This window comes from Copadichromis virginalis, linkage group LG20, assembly GCF_057382275.1.
Source record: "Copadichromis virginalis isolate Kocher_CV1m ecotype Utaka linkage group LG20, C_Virginalis_male_GT1.1, whole genome shotgun sequence".
Classification (NCBI taxonomy): Eukaryota; Metazoa; Chordata; class Actinopteri; order Cichliformes; family Cichlidae; genus Copadichromis; species Copadichromis virginalis.
Window position 1 is genome coordinate 26,021,287 of NC_140637.1, and position 23,777 is coordinate 26,045,063.

General features: G+C 44.6%; 2 protein-coding genes across 2 annotated transcripts; one reads left to right on the forward strand and one right to left on the reverse strand.

Moving 5' to 3' along the window:
* The first annotated feature begins 7,970 nt into the window (after positions 1-7,970).
* Positions 7,971-9,644, forward strand: pdyn (prodynorphin). Its single transcript, XM_085443758.1, has 3 exons — positions 7,971-8,145; positions 8,446-8,569; positions 8,897-9,644. The coding sequence occupies exons 1-3, from the start codon at positions 8,087-8,089 to the stop codon at positions 9,461-9,463; spliced, it is 750 nt and encodes a 249-aa protein (XP_085299884.1). The 5' UTR covers positions 7,971-8,086; the 3' UTR covers positions 9,464-9,644.
* Positions 9,645-11,710: 2,066 nt separating this feature from the next.
* On the reverse strand, positions 11,711-20,000 carry gmeb2 (glucocorticoid modulatory element binding protein 2). The gene is made up of 10 exons (XM_085443757.1): positions 19,733-20,000; positions 19,192-19,354; positions 18,627-18,706; positions 18,287-18,411; positions 18,109-18,212; positions 15,424-15,581; positions 14,265-14,333; positions 14,031-14,168; positions 13,806-13,928; positions 11,711-13,682 (listed from the first exon to the last, which is right to left on the reverse strand). Exons 2-10 carry the CDS (start codon positions 19,332-19,334, stop codon positions 13,057-13,059), a joined length of 1,566 nt encoding a protein of 521 aa, XP_085299883.1. The 5' UTR covers positions 19,335-19,354; positions 19,733-20,000; the 3' UTR covers positions 11,711-13,056.
* Positions 20,001-23,777: the final 3,777 nt, after the last annotated feature.

Here is a 23,777-nt window from a genome sequence, read left to right on the forward strand (position 1 = left end):
AGCACTTGCAGCAGTTGTATAGGGATGAGTGTGGAACTCTCCCAGGAGGACCACAGAGTCTCCAGGTGGAGCACATTTGAACACCCCACACAGAGACTCCAAGAAGGCCACAGACTCTGAGCTGACAGGACGTTCCCCAAACCAAAGGCATAGGGAACCAGCTCTCTCATCTAATTGGAGTCACTGAACTAGACTTTTGAATTGTCTTTGTGTTGTTGTGTTTTAATGGAATGAAGTCTCCCAATAGAATTAAATGTCAGTAGGTGCAATGCTGACATTTATAGACTAAGAAATCAACTTTTTTAAGCAAAAGGCTGGGTATGATACCAGAAACACATGTAGATTGTGTCAGCACATTGTTATTCCATCATCATTTTTCCATATAGAAATGCTGAGAAGACAGTCAGGTGGTCTCTTAACACTTCAGACCTGAACCTGATGAACCTGAACGGTCATGCTTGATCTATTTCACTGGATCCTTTCACTATAAAACAAAGACTCGCTGGATTTGCTACAGCATTTACAGACCATGTGGGTCACATGAATAACCAATACATGCAGTGGGTGTAACTCAGCTGAGAGGTAGGAGGGGTTGACATAATCTTATTTATTAACTTCCTGACAACTGTGCTCTATTATTGTTACTGTTACTTGAAAACCTTTAAATTCTAAAACATACACTTTGCAGCCACACACTGAACCACCAACATTGCAACTTGTAGACGACCTGCTCTGCCTTCTGAGCCACAGCTCAGTTACAGCCACCCCAGTAACCCTCCTCCACCTCCTAGATCTCAATGCACCATTATGAACTCAATAAATAGTGGTGAAAAATCATGGACACGTGATGTGTTTTTTGACAGAACGAAGGGTCAAGGGATGTTGTTGGGAGGATGAAGTGGTTGCTACATTTGCACCCCTGAACCCACTGCACTACCCCTGCCCTGCAGCCGAGCCACAGACCGCACATCACCTCATTTGTTTCCCATATGAGAACATTTCATTTTTTTTATTTGGTGAGACAACAAAACTACCTGGTTAGTGCTCTGAGAAGATGATGACCTCTATGAGGTCTCAAACATTATTAGTAACTCTACGCATAGCGTTAATGCTTTGCTATCACAATATTGTTTTTGTGGCTTTTCTCCAAACTCTTAGCTTTTCAAGTAACAAAAAGTAAGCACTGTAACAGTTCACATTAAAAGCACTTACATTTTTTAAGCAATTTCATTTTTGTTCAAACACTGGGTTAATTGGTATTAATGACGCCTGATGCAGGGTTAACATTTAATCATTAGCACCAGTTCACAGCAGAAACCTTTTTAGTAAAATACAACTTCACAATAAAGCTTTACCACAGTGGAAAAAAAAAAAGAGTGTGACAGGTCAGCTTGGACAATAATGACAATAATCTGGGGTTCTGCAAAAATCCACTTAATGGGAATAATAACTCACCTGCAACATGAAACAACAGCAGGACCATGAATAAAGAGAGACTTTCACACATTCTAACTGGATTAATTACAGTAAATTATCCTCAACAGAGAATTGAAAATAATACTATACACTTCAGACTGTCATGAGGAGTCACAGTTCATAAGCTATTATTTAACAATTAGTTAAAATTATAAATAGTTACCAATAAGCAGATTTTTCTCTCTCTGATAAAGTACTATTATTATAGTTATTCAGCTACTGTGTGCAGGTTTACTGGACACAGTGTGGATGGTGCTATTTATGTTCTCATTATCCAGGTATACACAAGCTGTCACGGACTGCCGGGGCAGACCATGTGGAGTGAGTTGAGGACCCAAGAGCAGACAGAGGCGAGGAGACAAAACTGGACTTAACAAAAAGCGAGCCTTTATTTAGGCCGAAAACTCACGGAAAAAACAACAACAAAGTAACTGAAGGAAAACCTGAACATAGACTAGAAAACTATGACTCTTACTGAGAATTTAGACTATAACTAAACAATATACAAACTATGACTTACTATGGCTGGGAAACTGTGACAAGGGGTAGGGGAGATAACACAGACGACACGACACTGAACACAGCAAGGCTGAGGACTAAGTACACACGAGGTGATCGGGGGAAGTGGAGACACATGGGGACACAGCTGACTAGAATGAAACATAATGACAACACAGGGGAGAGTAATCTAAATGCAGTGAACAAAGAACAGACTCTTTCAAAATAAAACAGGAAACACGGAGACATAGACATGAAACGAACGAGACAACAAGAGCCACGCAGACATGACACATAACAGGTAGGCGCACGAACCAGGGAGACCGAGTACAGGGGAAGATGACAGAAACGACAACATGAACTTGACAACATAAGACACACAGACATAAACACATGAAGGGCAAGGGAGACTTAACACAAGGGTAATATAATAACAAATGAGCTAGAATAACTTAATGAACCTAAACAAACAATAAACATCAAAATAGACTAAAACTCAAAACACTGGGTCGCACGACCCAGGACCATGACACAAGCATGACAGCAGGAAAAAAATCTCACACGTGATTTCACATCAGACAAATTTTTTTTTTTTGTGATGTTTGTTTTTTTCTAAACTGTAATTGTTGCATGTGGAACCTGAGCTTTCAGGAGTTTTTGGTGAAACTGGAAAATCTGCTTGCCATCAGTCAACACAGACCAGTGTGGGGACCAACGGCTGACAAACTTAAACTACATCGCTGACAATGTGCACAGTGTCTGAGGGCTTGATGTCCTCTAGTGGACCCTGTGTTCACTGCCCACTACTGTGGTATTTTATGGCAAATGCCAATTTGTCATGGAATTAGCAGGTGAAAAGTACTGGTGTCCTGTGCTTTTCACAGATGAGGGGAGCAAGTTCACAGTTAGCACACGAAAGAGTTTGAAGAAGCCAATGAGAACGTTATGTTGCCTGGCTCATCACTGGGTGAGTGTTTTTTTTGGGGGGAGGCACATCCATGGAGGGACACAAGACCTCTACAAACTGTGCTATGAAATCCTTGGACCCACTGTCAGACCCTACAATGATGCGGTGCTCCCTGGGTTCTTCCTGATGCATGATTATGCAGGCAGTTCCTGGAGGATGAAGGAGCAGGTACCAGTGACTGGCCCCCATGGTCGCCTGACCTAAATCTATAAGAACACCTCTGGGACATTATGTTCATGTCCATCCTCTGGCACCAGGTTGCACTTCAGAATGTTCAGGAGCTCAGTGATCCCCCAGGATACCATCCGCCAGAACATGGGGGCCATAAAAACTATTAAGGACCCTTCTGAGTACCCGCAGTCATTTTATTTTATTTTTTTTGGCAAACTGAACTAGCATGCCATTGTGGAGGTAAGCATCAACGACACAGAGCTCTCATTTCTCACTCCTTCTTTATTCGTCTCCAACATCAACTGCGCATATCGCGCCACAAAACACAGGAACACACTTCCTATACACTGGGTGTGAGTGGAGCCCTCTAGTGGTCCACCACACAACGGCTGAACTGGGGGGGTGGGGAACTGACAGGGGGCAACCCAGCCTGGGAGAGAGGCTGACACTGGCGGTCAGAAAAAGCTGCAGACGACTCGGACTCCGTTGATTTTGGGTCGCTCCTGGGGGAAAAAACAGAATCCATCAGCCCGGTGGCAGGTGGGCGGCCACGGCGAGGGGCCTGGGCCGGGACCACCTGATCCTCTTGCATAACATGTGCAGGCTTAAGTCTGTCAACAGAGACAACTTCCTGCCGACCGCCAAAGTCCAAAATGAAATGTTTGTTGCCTGGTTTAAGAACCCTGCATGGCCCGTCATATGGTGGACGCAGCGGAGTCCTATGGGCATCGTGCCTGACGAAAACAAAACGAGCAGAGTCCAACGAACTCGGAACAAAAGTGTCAGGCAGGCAGTGGTGCACAGGACCAGGAACAGGAAATGAGTCTCTTGGGGGGCGAAAAGGCAACAAAGAGGTATCGAAACATGGGGGAGGGCTCTCAGGTAAGAATTCCCCGGGGACCCGGAGAGGCTGGCCGAGGACCAGTTCAGCCGGGGAAACCCCGAGGTCTTCTTTAACCGCGCTACGCAATCCCAGCAAAGCCAGGGGTACCGCCTCCAGCCACCTGGTTGTGCGGTCCACCACAGTCAAAAGGTGCGTGAAACCCTGTGACTGCGGCAAGGGACCAACCAGGTCCACATGAACGTGATCGAAACGCCTACCCGGGACACGGAAAGGTTCGAGGGGTGCCTGTGTGTGCCGGTGGATTTTCGAGCGTTGGCATGGGATACAAACCGCCGCCCATTCTTTCACCGTCTTGTGAAGGCCCGGCCAAACAAACCTGGCGCTGACCAGCTTGACCGAGGCCCGGACGCCGGGATGAGAGAGGGCATGGACTGAGTCAAAAACATGACGACGCCACGAAAGGGGAACCACCGGGCGGGGGCGGCCGGTGGAAACGTCGCAAAGAAGATGCGGACCGCCGTCCCACACCGGGGTGTCCTCCAGCACGAGGCCCGTTTTTGTTGACTGAAGGGCAAGGACGTCCGGGTCAGCACGTTGCTCGGCGGCCATGGCAGCGTAGTCGATGCCGACATACACCGGAGAAACCAACACACGTGAGAGACAGTCAGCGACGTGATTGGACTTACCAGCCACATGCTGAATGTCTGTGGTAAACTCTGAAATGGCCGCCAACTGGCGCTGCTGATGTGCGCTCCATGGGTCAGAGACCTTGGACATCGCAAATGTCAAAGGTTTGTGGTCAACGTACGCAGTAAAGTTGCGACCCTCGAGGAAAAAACGAAAATGTCGCGTTGCGAGGTGCAGGGCCAGCAACTCCCTGTCAAAAACACTGTACTTGCGTTCAGCATCCCGGAGCGTACGACTGAAAAAGGCGAGCGGTTGCCAGAGACCTGAAACCCGCTGTTCCAACACCCCACCCACTACCACGTCAGACGCATCGGTGGTCAACGCGATCTCCGCCGACGGAAGCGGGTGGGCCAGCAGGGCGGCGTCAGCCAGCGCAGACTTGGCTGCGGAAAATGCACGGACGCGTTCCGGCAGCCAGTCAACCGGATCTTTGGCTGTTTTACCTTTTAAGGCAGCATAGAGTGGCTGTAGCAGGTGGGCAGCTCTGGGGAGAAAGCAGTTGTAAAAATTTATCATCCCCAAGAACTCCTGCAACGCTTTAACCGACGTGGGACTTGCGTTCAGCAAGTCGGCGCTTTTCGGCGGAAAAGCCGAAACGGCCTGGACTCTGTCGGGCAACGGAACCACACCTTCAGCGGAAATGCGGTGCCCGAGGAAATCCAGAACAGGCAACCCAAACTGGCACTTGGAAGGGTTGATGATCAGGCCATGCGCTGCCAAACGCTGGAAAACCTGGCGCAGATGGGACTCGTGCTGGCTCGCTGAGCAGCTGGCCACCAATATATCGTCCAGATAAACAAAAACGAACGGCAGCCCACGCAAAACGGAGTCCATCAGCCGCTGAAAGGTCTGGGCGGCACCTTTCAGGCCAAACAGCATGCGCAAAAACTCGAACAAGCTCTATGAAGAGCAGCCTTTCTGTATTGCCAGCGGTCGCGGCTGCTATGGCGCGCTGGCGGGTCCGTTTCCCTGGGCCGTGAAAGCGCAAGGCGGCAGGCAGCGACGCGCTCTGTCGCCAAAACGCTGATGGTAGAAACAGATGCTCTTTCTGCGGTGCCGGCGTGTAGCAATCCCTGCAGTCAACAAGGGGGCGGATGCTCCGGGGGAGGCAGGTGGAGGCGTGGAAGGTGCCGCCGGCGAGTCCGTATCCAGGGCGTGAACGTCGAAAGTGCGGCTAGCCAGAAGAATGCGATCTGCTTCTTCAGCCAGGGAGCGATAATCCTTCGCAGGCAGAAGCAGAGAGTTTGCAACGACAGCTCTCACGGCAGCCGGTAGTTGGCGGAGGAAGAGGTGGGCGAAGAGGAAACCACCGTCATCTGGCCCGAGCAACGATAGCATGTTCTCCATGAGCTCGAGCGCGGTACCGCCACCCAAGCCTGACAGGTTGAGGAGCTTTTCGGCTCGTTCAGCGTCGGAGAGGGCATAGCGCCGAAGAAGCAGCTCTTTGAGGGCGGCGTATTTCCCTTGGGCGGGTGGGTCCCGGAGGAGCGCCATCGCGCGACGGGTGGCCAGCGGGTCGAGCGAGGCCACCACATGGTGATACTTCGTGTCGTCAGCCGAGATGCCGCGAAGGGCGAACTGAGCCTCCACGTGTACAAACCATGACGGGGGGTCATGGAGCCAAAAGTCCGGCAGTTTCATCGCCACAGCGAACGTAGCTGCAACAGGAGGCGGAGGTCCGGCGGCCGCTGATGCATCCATAGCGGAGTCTGCGTTATCTGCGGCCCGTTGCATGCTCGAGTCAGGGGTCAACAATGTGGAGGTAAGCATCAACGACACAGAGCTCTCAGTTCTCACTCCTTCTTTATTCGTCTCCAACATCAACTGCGCATATCGCGCCACAAAACACAGGAACACACTTCATATCCGGTTGTTCAGTCTGGCGTCACTAGCCGTGTCTGGACCTAAACTCCGCTGCTGGTCCATATATCAAACGATCACTATGGCATTACTGAGAGTTGAAAAACTGTCTAAAATCTTTCATCTTTAATAAAATGATCAGCGTTCTGCTCTACCAGGTGTAACAATTGAGTTTAACATCCAGGCATCCATGAAAACGGAATTTATGACATTTAACGGAGTTAGAAGTTACCAGGGAGTTAGCTCGCTAGCTTTTATCTAAATACAATATAGCATGTCCTGACTGCGGGGTTTTGGAAACAAATTAAAACGTACAGCTCTGTTATCACTTCCAGCATAAATGAAGACAGAAAACTACATAAATGAAAACAGAAAACTAAAAAGCAGTGACGTTTGTAGGGTTACTGAAGTTGGGCTAGCTGGTATATAATGATGTGCTACGTGACCGCTAGCGACACAGCTATGTTAGAATAATATAAACAAGCTAACTTTTTTTTCCACTCGATAAAAGTTAACGTGAGTGTTCTCGGTGGTCAGGAACAAATGTAATCGCATGGCAGGATGCTGTAAAAGGACCAAACTTCAGCCAGGAGAACAACTGAGATAATCCATCCACAATATGAGGTTAGTCATTCATATACTGCGGCATGGGCTGTAGTTACATCGTAAGGTTTTAAAAACTGAGCTTAAATAAATGATTAGCGGTAATAAAAGCCGAGGGAGGTCAACAGTGATCACTGACTGTTTTAGGAGCTTTTTGAGATTAAATAGAAGAAAATACATAACATTAAACATGTTAACAACACAAAAGCCATATTAAACGCAGACTACTTTAGGCCCGGAAGTAGGATTCGTCGTGTCATCACTGAACAACCGGATATACTGGGTGTGAGTGGAGCCCTCTAGTGGTCCACCACACCATATCCTTTTTTCACTTTGATTTTCAGGGTGTCTTTGAATTCAGCCCTCAGATCCATCCAACAATGTGGCATCTTTTTGTGCCCAGTCCATATGAGTCTAGATACCCAGCATGATTTTTTAATTAAATTGTTCCTTTAATTTTTTTTGAGCAGCGTAAAATGTTAATAGGGCGTTGTTTTGACGGTGGTGGTGTCTGATTATTTACATAAGACAATGGCGGTGAACCTGGAGGGGCCTTATGTGCCTTGAACCCCAGAAGATTTGCCGCTGAGTGAAAAGCTCTGTTTTGACGCACAATGGTCACTTTTGGATCCATTTCCTGTTCAGTTCAGGTATATGGTGTTCCACTGAAAAAGAAAAATCATTTTCTTATTGATGTCAGTATGATTTACAGCCAGGGGTTTGGTCACTTCAGAGATGGAATGATGACAATAACGATGTGCTGATGGGATGAACCGCGCTGCTACTCCTGTCTCTGTGTGGGCGTTGTTAAAACTCCTGAAGCGGGGAGGCAGTGCGTTTATTTACGCAGTATATTTCCCTCCTATTGGTCCGATTATAGAAGCTGTTCTGATGACACAGCCAAATCTCTAGTGATAAAAAGATAGACGCCAAGACGCGCTAGAGAAACGGGTGTCGGAGGGCGGACAGCGAGCAGTTTCATGGTAGATGTGCCTCTGCGACTCTTAACAAGGCTGGAAGTATCGGTCCGATTCCTGAGGTACCGAGTCTGGTTTTTACACTTTTTCTTTCTCTCAAACTTTAAACTAGAGAACATTTTATTTCCCTTTTATTGGTAATGATAACAAGTAGACGAAGGAACATTAAAAAAAAACTTACGTGCGCTCTCCGCTAACGTGATTCTCAGTTTCAGTAATTTCTTTAATTCCAGTCTGGTGAAACATTTGATGTGGTGTTTCTCTCCCCTCACCGACTGGTGTGTGTGTGTGTGTGTGTGTGTGTGTGTGTGTGTGTGTGTGTGTGTGTGTGTGTGTGTGTGTGTGTCTGGATGTTTTTGAAGAATGGAGTGGTATGTCCTGGTGCTGATGCTGAGCTTGCCGCCCTGCATCCACACAGACTGTTCTTCACAGTGTCAGAAATGCGCGCAGCAAATTCTTAGCGCCGATGAAGCTTACAGCAGCCTGGTAAGAAAGTTCAAAAGGGAAATTTAAGATGACTTCATAATCTTGTTGCTGATCCAAAATGATAGAAAATTCTTCAGTGTGTTATTCTAACTGTAATCGTCTAAATCTTGGAGTTAAAAATCAGGCAAAACCATTAATAAAATCTTGGAATATGCAGTAGCCTGTGTGTATATATAGTTTTGAAATTTCTCGTTCGACTGGGAAGTAAGGCGCAGCCGCCGAGCTTTACCACAAACAAAACTCACAAGTGGGAAATGTAACGTGCGTTCAGGTATAGTGCGCCCTGCTGATGTCCCCTGGTTTCCCGATCTTGTCTGTGTCTTGCAGTCGTGCAGCGCCGATTGTGAGGGCCAGCTGGAGAGCTGCAGCCAGGCTCCGCGGTTGGCCGACTTCAGCCAAGATGAGGCTGCGGAGGAGGAGGAGAGCCAGCAGGCAGATCTGGTCAAACGCTACGGCGGCTTCATCAAGAGGATCGACAAGAACAAGAACAAAATATTCGCCTCTCCGTGGCGCGACAATTACATCCTGAAAGGTGCCTCGCTGCCCAAAAAATATGAGCTTTTTTTGAAGAAGCTGGAAGATAGAGACGCGGATACAGCGGAGCAGGCAGACGACACTCCAGAGGATCACATCCTCCGTGGTTATGTTAAACGTTACGGCGGCTTTTTACGGAAATTCGGCCCAAAGTCAAAGAGAAGTAGCTCCGTGGAGCAGGAGGACCAGGAGCCCGAGGAGCTGCAGAAGCGCTACGGAGGCTTCATGAGGAGAGTCCGACCAAAGTTGAACAACCTGAAGTGGGACAAGCGGTACGGAGGGTTTCTGCGCCGTCACTTCAAAATCTCTATGCGCTCAGTAGAGGAGCCCTATTTCTCCTATGACGAGCTGACCCTATAGACACAGTCGTAGGAGAACTCAAAGGAACTTGCACAGGTTTACTTGAAATGCCATAATTGAAGTATCATATGCCTGCTGAGCTCGCCTAGATTCGGCTGCCTTCTGTGTAACATTTGTGTAATTTGCATCATCGCCTTTCCTTCAATAAATGCTTGTTTAATAAAATCATAAATAAAATCACCCTCTTTTTAAATGTATTTGATTTTTTGCACACAGGACGATATGGCGCGGTGTTCGCTTTGAGAGCGATTTAACAATTTTACGTTGTTGTTTCTCTTGTTGCGGCCGCTGTTTGCACTCTCAGGCTGCTTGTTGTTGTCCCAATTTTGAATTTCCCAGTAAAACGATGTAGGGTTTGTGTCAATGTTCCCGTTTTATTATTCAAAACAATACTTGACATAATAGATACTTACGTTAATTTTAAAAACAATATATATAATTAATATTAACAAACAATGAAAAAAATTCTGTTTACTTCTAACGACACCAAAAATCAAGGCCAGCTCAAAGCTTAAAGTGATTTGGAATAAAACCATTGTGGAGAACATTTCATTTGTATGGTCAGGATAGGACATCTAGGAGCAATCAGGTCGAGGCAATGGTACGCTTCATATTCCATAAATTGAACGTTTCTGATCGGTTGCTGTATCATGCATGTCATTTTAACTTTGACACTTTACAGAATCTAAATGCCAACTAAATTTTACACAACCTGAATATTTATTATTATATTAGGTTATTGTTGTTGTTGTTGTTGTTGTTGTTGTTACACATTTTCCCAAGTTTTCCAAAATATAGATAAACAGTTTTACAGGATGAATATAACAGCACCGCAGATGCCAAGAATTTGATCCTGAGACAGAAAACTGATGAATCTGTGAAGTCATTAAAACAGGATGCTGTTGCGCCACGGTGTGGGCAAGCGTCAGAAGTCTCCCCCCAGAACAGGAATTAAAGCACTTTAATAATAAAGGCGTCATTCACGATGAATGAATGTGTATGAATTAGCACCACAGGAGAATATGCAGATTTTTTAAATTCCTTTTCTTATTATAAAGAAAAACAGCAGAAGAAAAAAATAGAAATAGACTCCATCCATCCATCCTCATCCGCTTTGTCCGGGGCCGGGGGCAGCAGCCTAAGCAAAGAAATAGACTCGTTTGGCATTTTTCTATTCTTACTGAACAATTTACACTACCAGCTTTAGCATATCTCCTTCACTGTATAATTCTCATGTACATGGCTAATTTACAATGACAAGTTGAACTAAACAGCTGTGGGATGAAGCCAGGAGTGCCTGTAGGAAACCCACAAAGGTACAGGAAAAATCCACAGAAAAAGGGCCCAGCTGATCAAGAGGTTCAAAAACTTTTTTCCTGAGAGGAACTAACCGAACCCCACTGACTGCATGTCTTTGGACTGTGGGAGGAAGCCAGAGTGCCCGGAGAGAACAGGGGGAGAAAGGTGGAGTCACACTCAGGATCTTTTTACTGTGAGGCAACAGTGCGACCCACCGGGCCACCTGCTGCCCATGTAAAAAGATACGCAGACAAATGATCAAACGAAGACTAGACAAAGATAACCTGCTTCTCATCCTGTGGTAGCTGGGAAAGGTTGTGTGACTCTGATAGGTGATTGGATGGACAAAGTAATTGACATATGCCATCCTGGAAAGCATCACAAAGCCATTTCTAAGGATTTGGAGCTCCAGCAAACTTTAGTGAGATTCATTTGTGGTTCACCAATCTCACAGATGGAGAAAACTTGGAACAGTGGTGAAACTTCCCAGGAGTGGCTGTTCTACCAAAATTACTCTGAGTGCATAGACGAATCATCTGGGAGGTTATAAAACAAGCCAGAACAACATCTAAAGAACTGCAGGTATCACTTGGCCCAGTGGAGGTCAGAGTTCATGATCCAACAGAACGAAAGAGACTGGAGAGTTCCACGATGAAAATCACGGTTGGCCAAAGAGCATCCTGATGATCCAAGACTTTAGGGAAAATATCCTGTGCACTGATGAGAAGGTTTGAGTCCCATTATATTATACTAACCGGTCAAACATGGTACTGGTAGTGTGATAGTCTGGAGTCACTTTGCTGCTTCAGCACCTGGATGACTTTCTGTAACTGATAACAGTGAATTCTGCTCTTGATCAGAAAAAGTCCAGCCATCAGTTTGTATCCTGGAGCTCGAGCACATTTGTGTTATGCAGCACGTCCACCTCTGAATGCCAAAAAAACCCCAAAAGTTTTACACTTCTTTATTCAAAACTCAAACTTGCATCAGAATCAGAGAAACTTTATTAACCCCAGAGGGAAAGTGAATAAATTGCATGACCTTAAACAAGTGATTCATGAAAGAAACCCTTCAGTGTGGATGAATTAGAACAATTCTGCAAAGAAAAACAGACCAATGTTGCTCCACAGTAATGTGAATGACTCAGTGCCAGTCATCAGTTGATTGCTCTGTCAAGGGTAACACAACCAGTTCTTGGGTTTACAGTGCAATTACTTTTTTCTCATAACAGAAGACTATTTTCTAATATTAACATTTGTTCTATGACTTGAAATATGTAAGTGTGCAAATGCAAAAACTAAAGAACCTGCTGCAGATCTCTTCTAGTTAAGAGTTCTTCCACCAACCATCCGATGACTGGGGCTCGTGTCTAAGTTTGGAATGACTGCTGCAATCTGCTGCTTTGCTTATAAAGCTGAAGGATTTACTCATAAACTTCATGTTCTGGGGGAGAATAAAGCTTTTAATGCAAAGTAGGGTCACAAAACTTTAACGCAACAAGAGTAACGATCAATTAAATACCTGTACATTTGCTTTCTTCAATGTGAAGTATAAATAACACAAAGTTTTTGTAATTTACATGTTAATGCTGAGTTCATGATACATACTCCAGCCAGCATAAGTCATGTACTGGTTAAGCTTCACATAAATGTTTTTTTACCCCCATTTTAAAGTGTTCTCCTGACCACACCCAGTGGTCAAAGCATCCCAAGAACAGGAGGTGGAGCAGGTCATCTACTGGAAGGTTGGTGGAGCTAAATCCCAACATGCTATCGGATGCATGTGTCAGAGGATGAATGTTAGACAGAAAAGCATAAAGCATGTTGTACAAAGTGCTTTGAGTGTTCAAGTAGAATAGAAAAGAACGATATAAGACCCAGTACATTAACAGTGTTTTATAATCCAAGTGAATTTAGAATCTATGAAGCCAGTAACATCACAGCAAACAGTCGTCCAAGGTCGGGACAATTCAAAAATCCCTTCACTCTTTTTTATAAAAATACGTTTTACAAAAATCCTCAAGTCCTGAACTTTTCTTTAAAAAAAACAAGCATTTATTATCAAACTAAACAATCTTCCTGTGTGGAATAAACAGACAGACGTGATACATATTTTATTACGGATGAAATATACAGTCACAACACCTGTTCAGTTTCTAATGGAGATCTATGGATGTCTTGAAATGCATGAAATGGTGTGGAAAAGGGTTCATAGGCCTTCACCTCCACCTTCAGTCCACTCCAAACTGAAGCCAATCAGAAGCCAGACGAGGGAGCAAACAGCCAGGCTGTATTTCACTGCTGCTGGTCCTGCTGGTCCCCGTCTTCCTCTTTAACCTGCTCTGGCTGACCTTTATCATCATCATCTAGCTGGTTTGCCTCCTCGGAATCGTCGGCAGTGGTGGCTGCCAAGGCGTCGACAACACTGATGGTGCCAACCTGCTGTTGGACAGCGGCGCCCTGTGTGGTGGCCAGACCCTGCAGCGTCACCAGCTGGAACTGAGGTCCCACCAACTTAACGAAGGCCCCGGAGGCTGCTTGGCTGCTGGCCCCAGCTGCCCCTTCCTGACCGGCAGCAGTGGACAAAACTGTCAAGTTAGAGCCATCAGCTGAAAGCTCTGACCCACAGAGCGAGGAGGTCAGGAGGGTGTACGCGCCAACATTGGTGCTGGGCTGGGCTCCTGCCACAGTCAGCACCTTCCCCAGTGGGAGGCTGGTCAGCTGGCTAAGAGGCAGGGTGATCTGGGTGGGTGCAGCATTGACTGCGGCAGGACCGGAGACAGCACGCGTCAGCCGGGGACGCTTGGGCCCGGGAGGCGCAGGCACCGGCGTGAGGGTCATCAGGACGTTGTTGAGGTGCTGTGATTTGCTCTTCAGCTCCTTGGCTCGCTTCCTGTGCTCGTCACACTGCTGCTCCAGGGCTACAGGGGGAGACGGTGAAGTACCACAAGATTGCTGTTACTCCTTCATGCAGAATGCAGTCATTTCTACAAAGTTACACAAATCACAAGCACAAGGAAGACCACTTAGGATTCTGCACTGACCGGCTAAGCTGCGAGTGTACTGCTCTCTGTAACGGTCCATCTGGCTCTTGTGACTTGCCAGAACCTTTTTCACAAGGTCCAGCATTCCAAAGTTCTGCACTATGTTGTTGAGTAAAACAGCATCTGAGAAACAGAGCAGTCACGCTGCGTCATTTCACGATCAGTATTTTTATTAGTCGTCTGTGGCAGGTGACTAACCGACCCACACCTGTGTGTGTTTCTAACCTTTGACCTGCAGCGGTGGGTCACACACTCTCTCCTGCAGCCCCTTCAGCACCTCCTGCAGCTCATTCTGGAAGTCCTCTACCACCTCTTCCAGCAGCCCTGCCTCCTTCACCGCACGCCAGAACGCGATGGAGTCCTCTGTGCACACAAACACACACATCAGTAACATGATTACCTCTCTGAGTCAGGTGACTCCACTTGATGGTGTCTGTGTGTATGTAGGTTGTTGATCACCTCCGATGGCTGTGACCCAGCCTGAAGCTTCCTCCATCACCTCTGGAAATGATGCTGCAGCTCCATTCACTACAACAGAGACGGCACACGTGGTTGCAGTGCAGACTGTGGTGCTGGTTCAGAAGCTCCACTCATCTGTGCTGCGCGTGGCTTCACTTTATATTTATTTATAACAATGACGTACTCCTGGATGCAAAGTCACTCACACTGTGACTGAATTACTGCCAAATGGGATTTTTCACAGGTAACATGTTTTCCCAGTCTTCACTAAAACTAGCTTGGAAATAACAAGTCAGGTTTTCTGTTTGCCTGTGACTATACTGCTGGATGAAGGTTTTAAAAAGCTCTTAAAACTGTGCTCACACTCGTACATGGGGCCAAAGCATCGAGCTAAATACTCTCATATTACACCTGAGACAGACTCATCATATTACAGCCCACGCTGGAAGGAATCATATGATGGCTAACTTGTGTGAAAGATTTTAAATATCGAGGGAAAATCGAGCCATCAGGCCAGATCCTGGCTAGATCTTTCATATGTAAGCGTCAACATGTCCGACCAGTGGGTGTGTTGGGATTCAAACCTGTGCACGATTTTTAGTGAAATCACCTATGCCGTCAATTTGAAGCTCCTACGTCGCCTCGTTTTCCAATTACTGCATTCACAAACTTAGGTGTCCACGGCACCCGCCCGCCCAGCGAGGTGACGACAGTACAAAGGGCTGATTTGAGATCGCAAACTAACACACAATGTAACACAATCAAGTCTGAACCTAAAATCTGTGTTGGCAGGATTACATTAAGTGAGGCTAATGCAAAAGATTACTGATTAATCTTCATGATTCTGACCTCATCATGTTTGCAAACCTGCACATGGAGATGTAACACACTCCAAGACTCTGCAAAGTTATTTTTGTTTTCAGTATAGTGTATAAATGGTAAATGGTCTGTATTTATATAGCGCTTTACTAGTCCCTAAGGACCCCAAAGCGCTTTACATATCCAGTCATCCACCCATTCACGCACTGGCGATGGCAGCTACATTGTATAGAATCTGTTAATTTTTACTGTTTAAAGTGTTTATTTTTGCTTCATCACAGTCATTATTTTTTATGTAGTGTATTTGATTTGCACCAAATCATTTTGTAAAAGGACTTACAATCAGCTGATGAAGGCGTGGCGGGAATCACATCGTCTGACGAATCAGTGCTGATGGACACTTTAGTTCCCACCAGGTCTATTTTAGTACTGCGGCAGGTGTTGGAGCAGACCTTTGTGTGGTGATAGAAGTCCAGTTCACCAGAGTCCATGATCTTCCTGTGAAATTAAATATGATGAAAGGCTGTTAGGCACAATTTGCTGTAACTGTCTATCATGTCTGACAGAAGAGTGCCATCGTGACGCAAAACATGTTGAAAATAAGTTACAATGCAAACCAAAGGCCAAAAAAAAATATCTAGGGGAGAGTTTAAGTATAGACAATAAATAAATAAATAAATAAATAACCAGAGAGCGTGGGATTCTCTACAAGTTTATGAATAAATTAAATGCAAACAGGGGAGGGAAGAAAATATACACACACAAAAAAAGTACATTTAAGCACTTTAAATTACTAGTTTGAATGAAAAAGTTCTTTTTTAATGCATTGCACCCAAGACTGTGAGACCACCAGGCCCTCTACTGGTTGCTGTCGGGAACAACAAGCCGGCTTGTCTCTTTTTTCACTCGTAAATTCTCAGATATCTACCGTCAACTAAACTCTGCAGGAGCTTCTGACTCTGAAGTAGACTTCCTGTTTCCCCCACTGTCTTCCTCACAGTTATTTTCAAGCTTTACTCTTCCCTCCATAACTGATGTATCTAATCTTATTAAAAAAATCTACATCCTTCACCTGTCACCTTGACCCTCTTCCCACTGTGTTAGTTAAAGCCTGTCTTCTGGATTACCAATGACCTTCTGATGGCAGCTGATTCTGGTTCCTATATATCCTCATTCTTCTTGACAGCGTTTGATACCATTTCTCACAATATCCCCACATACACCCCCCACCCCTTGCTTGGATAGCCTCGTATCTCTCAGACCGCACTCAGTTTATCCAACTGAAATCACGCTCTTCAAGTCTCTATCCTGTTTCTGCTGGTGTGCCCCAGGGTTCAGTATTAGGGCCTCTTTTATTCATTATTTACATGCTCCCTCTTGGACATATATTCTGAAAATATAATATACATTTTCCCTGTTATGTCGATGACACCCAGCTCTACATTTCTTCTAAACCCAATTCATCCGTCCCACTTACCTCCCTCTCAAACTGTCTTATCGAGATTAGATCCTGGTTCTCCTCCAATTTTCTTAAACTTAACAGTAATAAAACTGAAGTTTTACTCATTGGCACAGCCTCTATCTTAACCAAATCCCACAGTTTTTCCATTAACATTGAACGTTCTCCCACCGTTCCCTCCCCTCAGGTTAAGAGTTTGGGTGTCATACTTGATAATACTCTTTCATTCCAGCCTCACATTAGTTACATAACCCTGTCTGCATACTTCCACTTACGTAATAATAACCGACTCCGCCCCTTCCCTCCTACCCATGCTGCTGCCATCCTTGTCCATAGTCTTATTACGTCCCGTACTGATTACTGCAATTCCCTCCTATTTGGTCTCCCTAAAAGGTCCCTTCATAAACTCCAACTTCTAACTCGTACTCCGTCCAGAGCTCATATTACCCGAGTTCTTCAGCAGCTTCACTGGTTGCCCATAGAAGGATAAACTTTAAAATCTTACTTCTCACGTACAAGTGTATCCATAAATCTGCTCCTTCCTATTTGTGTGACCTGCTCCATATCATCACTGTTTCTCGCCCTCTCAGATCCTCATCTGCTATTCATCTTACTGTTCCGTCCTCACGTCTCAACACTCCGAGGAGCAGAGCCTCCAGCCATTAGAAATATAAACTCTCTTCCTGTATTTAAGTCACAGCTCCAAACACATCTGTTCAAACTGGCTCATTCGCGTTAGTGCTGATTTTTATCTTTTATCAAGTTCTGTTTTGCAATTTTAACTTTCTTTATGTATTTAATGACTATTGCTCCTTTTATTAATGTTGTTCTTTGTAAGGTGACCTTGGCTTTTTAAAGGCGCCCTCAAATAAAGTCTATTGTTATTATTATTTTTATTATTATTATTAAAGTCAAAGTTTTGCAGAAGACATGATGATGTTAAAGGTGGAGTAAAGAGACTTAGCCTTTGTATGGGTTGAACCCAGTTATGAGAGTGAGAGGAAGTTTAAGCCGCTCAGTGATGCCACATGATTTCAGGCACCATTCATTTTACCTAAATACTCTCATATTACACCTGAGACAGACTCACGCTGGAAAGAATCATATGATGGCTAACTTGTGTGAAAGATTTTAAATATCGGGGGAAAATCGAGCCATCAGGCCAGATCCTGGCTAGATCTTTCATATGTAAGCGTCAACATGTCCGACCAGTGGGTGTGTTGAGATTCAAACCTGTGCACGATTTTTAGTGAAATCACCTATGCTGTCAATTTGAAGCTCCTACGTTGCCTCTTTCTCCAATTACTGCATTCACAAACTTAGGTGTCCACGGCACCCGCCCGCCCAGCGAGGTGACGACAGTACAAAGGGCTGATTTGAGATCGCAAACTAACACACAATGTAACACGATCAAGTCTGATGAAGGCAGCTATAAGAAGTCCTGCACACAAGCACTCTGAAAAGGTTAAATACTGGATTCTCTCATATTACATTGTGTTGAAAAATATACTGCACAGTGGGGTTTGTATCCACTACAGTTACTGTCTATTAATAACAAGTCCAGACCTGAGCATGGTGCCATTGAGTCGGATAGCTCTCTTCCAGTCTTTCAGAGTGGATTTCCCTGCTAAACACACAAACTCCTTTGGGCTGATGAGCTGCTCATTGAACTGATCAGAGAGGAAAGAAAAACAAGTCAGTGTAGATTTAGGACAAGCTAAGTGCTTTAAAAACGACTGTGTACCTGGACACATTTCACATTTATCCCAGGGCAGACGAATTTCTTCCAGATCAGAGTGGCTTTGACGTCTCCGCATGTGATTGGGTAGAACACGTCAGCTTCCACATCCACCTCTTCACTTAATTTCACTGCAAAGACAGAGATGCAAACATCTTCATAAGGACACATAGTAAACTGTAAAGTAAACCATCACTTACACGTTCTTTTATTTACTTCTGAAAAATTCAGAAGAGTGAAAAATGGCACGGCAGTTTATTCTTTACAGAAAATTATGCAAACAAAGTGGAAAACAAGAAAAATTAATCCAGCTGAAGCTAATAAAGAAAAGTTCAGTTCAAATTACCAATGACTGCGTCTTCCTTTGCCAGTGAATCTGCTCTGATGGCCTCTGCTTCCATTGGTGCTACTGTGAGGACATTCTCCCTGAGGGGGAAAAAACAGCAAACTTCTGCATATCAGTACATCTGCTGTATGTGATTTCATGTACAATATGTTATTTTGTATATATATGACTGTCAAGTAAGTGGAGTTGGCAGTCCACCTACAGTATTTCTGTTCTTTATGTAGCTATTCTGCATCCTATTACAGTTGTTTGAGTTTATTTTTAATGTTGTATCTCTCTCACTTTGTATGACAGTCATTTTATTTTATTTATTTTCCATTTTTGTACATGTTCAGTGATTTTACATTTCTGTGTTTGTTGCATTTCTTTGTAGCGTGCACTTTTGCATATTTTTATTTTGTGTTTTTGTCGACATCTTGCTCATCTTTGGACCTGTTTGTCTCTTTATAGCAGTTTTGCATTTCTATCTCACTATTACTCATCTTATATCTTTCAGTAAATTTGCCCCTTCCCATTTATTTTACATTTTGACCACAAGGCCATGTGTGCAGTGAGTATGTGTTACCCGGTCTGAGGGGTCAACTCTGCAGTGACCAGCACTGCTTTATCCTCCTCTGCCACAGAGGGGAGGTCCTCGCTCCCCGACTCCGGTAAGGTGACGATCACAACCTCATTCATTTCCTGCATGTTTACCTCTGATGAAGCCATGAAGACTCGGAGGAGCTCACCTACAGACAGGTGACAGCAGGGGGTGGACAGATGTTACTGATTGTATAATGTTGTAAAAGATTTAGTAATTAGAATAAATGATCTCCTGACTATAGCAAAAACACACCATAGTTCAGAGAAGGGTGGGAATGTGCAGAATTATTCCAGTAATACTGGGAATGACTGCAGAGCGTCCGTAACTGTATACGGGGCTAAATGGCTGCTAGCTGTAGTAAACACTGACAGCATCTACTGTGTACTTTGTCTACACTGGAAAAACTACAGGAGACATCACTATTTTGTGACGGAATTAAATTGTTGGGGTTTGAATTTGTTTGCAACAAACTAACTAACATATATAACATTAGAGTATTATAGAGGGAGCTGAATAAGCTTACCTTGGCCTTGGGACGTAATGTTGAAAACGGTGTGTTGGTGTCGTCCCGACAGAAAGGATGCTATCTAGTAAATCTGAACCTATTCCAGTAAATTACTGTCAAAATATAAAGCTGATGATATCCGTCTCCTTTCGTCTTCATACAGAAAACTGTCGCTCTATTTTTGAAGCCTAAATTTGAAAACAAATACAATTAAGATTTCCTGCTCGTACCCAGCTAGCATGAATAGTTTTCTGTATAGTTCTTCTTCCTTTGTTATTTTTCTTGGTGGTTGGCGCTCCCAGATGGTACATTACTGCCCTCCATTGGTGTGGAGGCTGAAATGCCACAAAATACAAAAAACAGAAGCTACCTAACAAATTAGGCTGTCTTAAAAATGAAATATAGCCTGATAGTTTTCACGTCTTCAGTTCTTTATAAATAAATCAATAAGGTCCAGTTTCATTTCAGTTTTTGGATCAGTTGTCTATGCATACCCTCATATTTTCAGCATTGCAATAAAACATGTTCTATGGTTCTCCACTGCAGACACATTTTCCTGTGTGGTATTTTTCTGTTTAAACCAGTGTGTCCAAGTCTAAGTCCAGATATGACTGTCTCCTCTCTGCTGTTCTTTCTTGTGCTTCTCGTTTCTCTGTTTTCCTTTGAATTTTGTAAAAGCACTGTCCCTTCATATCTTCCTTTCAGTGCTCTCACCACCTTTCCTATATTCCTTGTCTTGTTATGCCCTTCATCCTTGTCCTAACAGAGTCTGTTTGGCGAGATCAGCTGAAAGACTCTTTGTGGCTTCCTTTGCAGTCCTATCCTATGCGTGCGTGTGTGCGCGCGTGTGTGTTGTATTTTCTGTTCAGTGATTGCTCCATTCCCAAGGTTCTCTCTTAGGAGCATTACAATTAAAAAATAAGAAAGCTATCAAGACTTTTTACATGTTTCTATATTTACTAAGTTTCTATAAGTTTTTGTACAGCTAATTGTTCTTGCTAATAATAAGAAGGAAACAGTTAAATGCTATAAGCATGAGAACAAAAGGATTATTACTTTTCTAAAATGTATTTATTTATTTTGCAACAAAGCCAGATCACAGAGCCTTGCAATAGAAATTGGCAGCACACACTAGCAGCCATAGCAGCACAGAAGTTTCAGAATTTTCTAAAGTAAGAGCTTAAACAAGACATTTATGGGTGTTATCAGCAAACATAAATGAAATTAATTTGTTCCTGAAAACATGCAAGTGCATCAATCACCAAAGACTTAGCAGATTTGGGGCTTATTATCATTAGGCTAGGATAATGTTGATAACAAACAACAATAGGCAAACAACGAGGTTTGTAAGCATGTCTAACAACATCAGGGCATGGTCCTATTGAGACAACCAATGGAGTCCTGGAGTCTCCTCCCACATATGGACCAGGAAATCACTGAGCTCCAAAACAGTCTGAGGTGTAACCTGGTGGTGTTGGATAGACCAAAAATAAAGTCCCAGAGGTTTTCTATTAGATGGTATCAATTCCATCATCCTCCAGGAACTACCTTCCTGCTCTCACCACATAAGGAATATATAAATATATTGTGTTGACTGTCAAGTCTATTTTATGTACAGAGCACATTTAAAGAGGAGAAACTGCCCCCAAGTATTTTGAGGGCAGACACATTAAAAATCCAGGTTAATAGTTTTTAAAAAAGTTTTAAAATACACTAAAGGTTCTTTCAGAGGGGGCAACAAAGAGGAGGTGAGGAAGATCCAGGTGTTACTAAAGGACAAGATCAGAGAGGCTAAGGACAATTACAGGAGGAAGCTGGAGTGGAAACTCCAGCAGAACAGCATGAGAGAGGTGTGGAGGGGCATGAAGACCATCACTGGATTCAGGCCAACCAACAGCAGGGGAACTGAGGGAGGTGAGAATAGAGCCAATGAGTTGAATCTGTTTTTCAATAGATTCGACACCACAGTGTCTGCTCCTACCCCCACAACCTCACCTGTAGTCAGCCTGGAATCCAGAGCCACACCACTGTGCCAGCCTCTCTCTTCACATGTTGCCTCCTGTGAGATTCCTGACACCCCTCCCCCACCCATCACCTTCACTCAATACCAGATTGAGATGCAAATGAGGAGACTTCACTCAGGCAAGTCTGCTGGACCAGACGGAGTGAGTCCCCTTGTCCTCAAGACCTGTGCCCCCCAGCTGTGTGGAGTCTTTCATAAACTGTTTATGCTGAGTCTGAGTCTGCAGAGGGTCCCGGTGATGTGGAAGACATCATGCCTCGTCCCTGTACCAAAGACGCCACGTGGCCCCCAGGATTACAGGCCCGTGGCATTGACCTCCCACATCATGAAGACCCTGGAAAGGCTCATCCTGGACCAGCTGCGACCCATAGTAAGACCACACCTGGATCCCCTTCAGTTCGCTTATCAGCCTCGTCTCGGAACTGAGGACGCCATCATCTACCTGCTCAATCGTGTCTACACCCATCTGGACCAGCCGGCGAGCACTGTGAGGGTCATGTTTTTTGACTTTTCCAGTGCTTTCAACACCATCAGGCCGACCCTCCTGGGTGATAAGTTAGCAGCGATGCAGGTGGATGCTTCTCTGGTGTCCTGGATTGTTGATTACCTGACAGGAAGACCACAATATGTACATCTCCCACAGTGTGTGTCTGACAAGGTGATTAGCAACACAGGGGCACCACAGGGGACTGTCCTCTCCCCCTTCCTCTTCACCCTCTACACCACAGACTTCAGCCACTGCACAGAGACATGCCATCTTCAGAAGTTTTCTGATGACTCTGCGGTGGTTGGATGCATCAGCAGGGATGATGAGACAGAGTACCGGGCTGTGGTCGACTCCTTTGTCACGTGGTGTGAGCAGAATCATCTGCAGCTCAACGTGGCAAAGACCAAGGAACTGATCGTGGACTTCAGGAAGACCAGGAAACACTTGACCCCTGTTTCAATTCAGGGGGTCAGTGTTGACATTGTGGAGGACTATAAATACCTTGGAGTACACATTGACAATAAACTGGACTGGGCTAAAAACACCACAGCACTTTACAGGAAGGGCCAGAGTCGTCTCTATTTTTTGAGGCGACTGAGGTCCTTCAACATCTGCCAGAAAATGCTGAGGATTTTCTATGAGTCTGTTGTGGCCAGTGCGATCCTCTATGCTGTTGCATGCTGGGGGAGCAGGCTGAGGGTCGCAGATGCCAACAGACTTAATAAACTAATCCGTAAGGCCAGCAATGTTGTGGGGATGAAGCTGGACTCCCTCAAGGTGGTGTCGGAGAGGCGGATGCTGTCCAAGATAAAGACAATGTTGGATAACACCTCCCACCCACTCCATGACATGCTGGTCAGTCACAGGAGCACGTTCAGTGAGAGACTGAGATTACCGAAAAGCACCACTGAACGACACAGGAAATCATTCCTGCCTGTGGCCATCTCCCTGTACAACGCATCCACTTAACACACTGTTTGCTGCTACAACTACACATGTTTCTTTTCCAACTATTTATTTATGAGTGACTTATGTATGTATGTATGTATATATATGTATATAATGTACTATTCTTAGTTAGTGTATTGTCTGTCTTGTCTTAATGTTGGTTTAAAATGGAGCACTGTAACAAAAAATAATTTCCCCCAGGGATCAATAAAGTATTCTGATTCTGATTCTGATTCTGAAATCAAATCAAAATTTATTTATATAGCACATATTAAAAACAACAGTGTTGACCATAGTGCTTCACAGTCAATAAAAACATGAGACAGTTAAAACAAACAATAGAAGAGGACAACAAACAATAGGTAACAACGCAACAAGCTAAAACAGCCAACTAGACAGAATCAAAAGCCAAAGTAAAAAAATAAGTTTTAAGACGTAATTTAAAAGACTGGATAGACTCGGCAGTGCGAATATGAACGGGGAGGTTAGTGGAAATAACAGTGACTTAGTAGTCATTATAATGTGTTTGCAAATTTGCAAATGTATGAAGATCATGGCTGCTCTCCTCGAAATAAGCTGCCTTTATAAGTTACAGTATCAGTATT